The sequence below is a fragment of the Elephantulus edwardii genome, unplaced genomic scaffold (genome assembly GCF_000299155.1).
Source record: "Elephantulus edwardii isolate Elephantulus edwardi_28Jun2011 unplaced genomic scaffold, EleEdw1.0 scaffold00152, whole genome shotgun sequence".
Classification (NCBI taxonomy): Eukaryota; Metazoa; Chordata; class Mammalia; order Macroscelidea; family Macroscelididae; genus Elephantulus; species Elephantulus edwardii.
Genome location: NW_006399902.1, coordinates 6,516,832 through 6,521,629, shown reverse-complemented (window position 1 = coordinate 6,521,629; position 4,798 = coordinate 6,516,832). Strand labels below are relative to the sequence as shown.

At 35.0% G+C, this 4,798-nt stretch overlaps 1 protein-coding gene across 3 annotated transcripts in view; it reads right to left on the bottom strand.

Annotated features, from left to right (window-relative positions):
- Positions 1-4,798, bottom strand: part of CASK (calcium/calmodulin-dependent serine protein kinase (MAGUK family)) — a 428,386-nt gene that overhangs the window by 172,279 nt on the left and 251,309 nt on the right. For all 3 annotated transcript variants that reach the window (XM_006894975.1, XM_006894973.1, XM_006894974.1), the window contains exon 6: positions 103-225. In XM_006894975.1, coding sequence (XP_006895037.1) covers positions 103-225 — 123 coding nt within the window. The remainder of the gene's footprint in view (positions 1-102; positions 226-4,798) is intronic.

Here is a 4,798-nt window from a genome sequence, read left to right as displayed (position 1 = left end):
AAAAAAAAGAAAAGAAAGGATGGTTTTGTGTCATTAGAAGTGTTAAAGAAAAAAGAGAAATGTTCAAACAAAGTATAGATTAGCACTGATAAGCTTATGTACCTTAAGCCATGGATGATTCAGGGCTTCATAAACGGTGATTCTTTCGGCGGGATCCAACATTAGCATACGACGTACTAGATCTTTGGCACTTTCAGAGATATGGCTCCACTGCCTTGGATTCAACTGAAGAGGAGGAAAAGAAAGTGACAGAGTTATTTTCAATTAGAAGTTAGCATTCACTATTATTTGCTATATTTATATTGCCTCTTTTTTTACGAATTGCATTTTTTAATTATATGCACAGAGTCAGCATTATTTCTTTTATTGAGTAGAAAATTTGGGTAATTCATTCAAGGAAGGTAATTTAGTCCAGCATGATAAAGTCTATACCCTTTACTGACAGGAACACTAGAGGCACATATAGAGGCTGTATTTCCAGATCAGATTGTGTAGGATGGAGCACAGGCACCAAGAGTGGGAACTCTGGCTGGATTTTTGTTGGTGGCTCCAGTAGAGGTGCTGGTGATCCATCCTGCTTTGAGGGATACACCAAGACAAAAGCCAAGGACAGAAATCTGATTCTAAACACTTGTTTTCAAAGGGAACAAAAGATTGTTGCTACATATATTCTTTTGTTAGGTAAACTGAAGTATTTTAATAATTACAGTTTCTATTTTTAGACCTAGAAAGGACAAAATAAGATTTTGCATGAATATTTTTGGTTTTAAAAAATTGGATTGGCAGTAATTGTGGTTCAATGCAAGGTTATTAAATGGGACATTTTGGCCAGCCTCTATATATCAAGTTCCATATTTAGAGGGGGAAAATGTATTATTACCATAAACTGCATAACTAAATCCATTGTCATTTAGTTAATGCCAACTCATAATGACCTTATAGGATAGACTAGAACTGCTCCATGGGGTTTATTTATGTAATCTATATGTCCCACAAAGCAGTTTGTAAGTTGAACTGCCAACTCTCTAACATCTGAGCACTTAACCACTGTACTATGGGTCCCAAATTCACATATCAAGTTACCTTTGTCTATTTTTTACACAGAAGAGGCAACTAAGACACAGATCAAATTGACAAAAGTCAACTAGAAATGTCATGAATTGCTTAATTGACACAGTTAGGGAAAGGGGGGAAAGATGATGTCTGAGACCAGAAACCAGAGAAATCAAGATTAGGACTAGTAGTTGGAAAATCAAGAGGGAACAGGAAGGAATTCTCCATTTAAGATCAGGAAGTGGACTGATAGAGTTCATAAAAACTGGAGCTTTAAGCAATAACATGACTTGTCACCTAAGGAAGAAAGATGGAGGATAAACCCCACAACAATTTAAAATAAAGTTATCACAACTAGCATCATTATACCCATGAGTCAAGGCCTTTCATTACACAGTAAGCTCTGGCTAATGTAAGGCTTTGTATAATTAGACATTGTTGCTGTGTACCCTCAAGTCAAAATTTAATCATAGCTGATCCTCCTTCAGGTTTTCAGAAGCAAATCACACAGGAGGAGATTGCCTTTCTCCTGTGGAGTCAATCTGAATACCTTTGTGTTGGCAGTGCAAGTCCTTCCCACTAAGTCATCATAGTTCCATATTTAGAAATAATTATTGAAAATGCCTTCATGTTGAGGACAGCTCTTACAGTAGGAGAGTTTTCCCATTTTTTTATTGTAACAGGCAGACTTCCAAGGAATAGACACATTTTCTTGTCAAATCCCACTAAAATGAATACTATGAGACTGCCTAAATAAATTCAAATGAAGTGGTGACAAATTGACTGGTTTGAAATGAGTGTTTAGATGGACTTGGCTAGTCGTCTTTCTCTTGCTCTTCCTAGAGCTAATGTACTTTTTATAATCTGAGTGATTTTTTCTCTTTGAAACAGGGACTAAGAAATCATTAGGAAATAGTAGTATACTTCTGAAGTAAATTGAGGTTTAATATGTTTTATTCTCCTGCTCTTTTTATGAAGGAGCCCAACACAGGACTTTCTCCTTTTTTGGCAGAGAAGAATACCTGAACAAAAGTTGGGAGGTTGAATATATAAGGGGGAGCAAAACAGAGTCTCAAAAATAGCCTCACTTATTTAAATATCAAAATCATAGGAACCTAGAATCTCACTGTGTAAAGCTGAAAAAGACTGCCTTGCATGCATCTATCTATCTATTATCTATCTATCTATAAATATCCATTATTTTTAAAAATTTGTTGTGCTTTTAATCAAAATTTACAGAAAGTTTGGGTTTTCAGTCGTTCACTGTTGAACATTTAACTCCCTCCCTTCCTCCTGCCTAGTCTACTCTGCAATGCACCTCTTTTCCACATTGTTGTCATACATATAATGCCTAATCATACATTCCTTTCAGAAAGTTCTTCCCCTCATATGTTCCAAGGCAGTACTGTTCATTATCTATCTACTCTTTTCTTATTCTTCCTCTAACCCCTCATGTCAGTCCTATTTTATAAACGCAGTGTTATGCAATATTTGTCATTTTGTGACTGTGACATTTCACTCAGCAAAGGTCTTTTAGGCACACTCAAGTCATGTGATATTATTCAAGTTCCTTGTTTTTCAGTGCTTCCCTTATGTGAATGTACCATAGTTTTTCTATCCATTCATCAATGTTTTAAGAAGTTAGTTGAAATGAAAAAAAAGTTAGTTAAAATTACATGCAAACATTTTAAATGCTAACAAATATTTCGGTTAAATAGTATTCTTGGACAACTTCCTTAAAATAATAGGTAAGCTAGGAAATGATAATTTTTAAAAATTACTTAAAACCCATAACACTTTATTAACTTTGACAATTTAGGTGTACAACAGTGAAAAGATACCATCAAAATTTTCTCCAAAAACTCCAGAGATCAAAGATTTTTTAGAGTTCTTTTGTTAAGAGCCACCAGGTTATTGAAATTATATCTTTGATATATGCTTTAAAGTAATCTGGTATTATGCAGAATATCAGATAAAATAAGATTGGCCATCTGTTGACTGGTATTGAAGCAGGGGATTCATGCAAAAGTAGAGATATTATTATCTTTAATTTTTTCTTTGCAACTTTTCATAGCAAAATATGAAAAATAAAAGTTAACAGAATCATTTCACAGTCTAAGGTGAAAAATTCCTACCAGGGTTACCATCAATAGTAGAGCTCAATCTAGGCTTCAAACAAAGCTGCTTTTCACAAGAAAAGACATGATTAAGCATAAGAGGTAGAATTAGATAATTAAAAGAATATACAAAACATTAAAAGACTTCACAAAGGAACAAACACATTAAGAAATGCTATAAAATAACAGCATGTAATCAGAGAGAAGCAAATCAAAACAACAATGAGATACCTTCTCACCCTAGCAGCAATAGCAAAGTTTGACAGGACAGCAAGCCTAAATATTGTAGAGAATGCAGAGAGATTGGACGTCACATGCGATCACATGCTGGTAGGATTGTAAAATGGTACAACCACTCTGGAAGGCAGTTTAGCATTTCCTCAGAAAGCGGAACATTAGAAATCTCATAAGACCCAGCTATACCACTGTTAGGAATAAAACCCAAGATAATTAGAACAGAGACACGAACAGAGATATGCACACTTATGTTCATAATAGCGTTTTCCAGAAATCACACAATAGCAAGAAAATGGAAACAGTCCATAAGCCAATCCACAAATGAATGGAGTAAGAAATTGTATATTTATACAATGGAATACAATGTAGCAGAAAAGACCAACAATTTTATAAAATACTACATAACACAGGAGAGTCTAGAGAGCATTGCGCTGAGTGAAATAACTTATTTTCATTAAAAAATATTGTATCAGACCATTATTGTAAACATTGAGGGATAACTGAGCAAGATGTGCAAGCGTGTTCAAAAGAGGAAGGGGTAAAAGAGAAAGAGGTGGAAAAAGAAGAAGGAGATCACTAGGACAGCAAAGGTTAGTGGGCAGATAGGGGTATGAAGGAATAGGAAAGGTTCAAAAGGGACATGAAAAGACAGAGTAACAATGCTGTTTGTTGTTATTATGTGATGTTGAGTCACCTACGACTTATAGCGACCTAAACCCTGCTCTATCTTGTGCCAATGTTATTGTCTCCAACACACCTACTCACATTACCCCAGTCACTGAATCAATTGAGGATCTTCCTCTCCTGTGCTGTCCCTCCAACCTCCCAAGCATGTTGTCCCTCTCCAAGGACTAGTCCCTCCTTGCAACTTGTCCAAAGTATGTCTGATGAAGCTTTAGAAAATGCATATGAACGGTTCAAATCCACCAGATGCTCTGCCGAGGAAGGAGGGAAAATCTCCTCCTGTACCGGTCAGATCTGATTTGACGGTACACATACACAAAAATAATGATAAAATTAAAAAAAAAAGAAAATGCATATGAATGATTATATAAAACACAATGTACATGCATGAAATATAATGTATATAAAGTATTGTTTGCAAGCCACAAAAAGTAGTAAAAAAAGAAAAATAAGGAAAGGCAGTATACTGTAAGGGTTTGAATAGACATTGCTATTAATTACATTAATAAATTGTGTTAAAATTGAAAGCATCATCAAAGCAACATGCTTATGAATGATTGAACTAAAAATACAGTTGATTTATAAATTTCATTGAAATGATAAAAGGTTAAAAACTGTTGTAGAATGAGGCTGGCATTGGGGTGGGGGTAAGACTGAGAAAAACTGGATGAAATATGTTTACGGCATTGAAGTCTATGGGGGAGAGA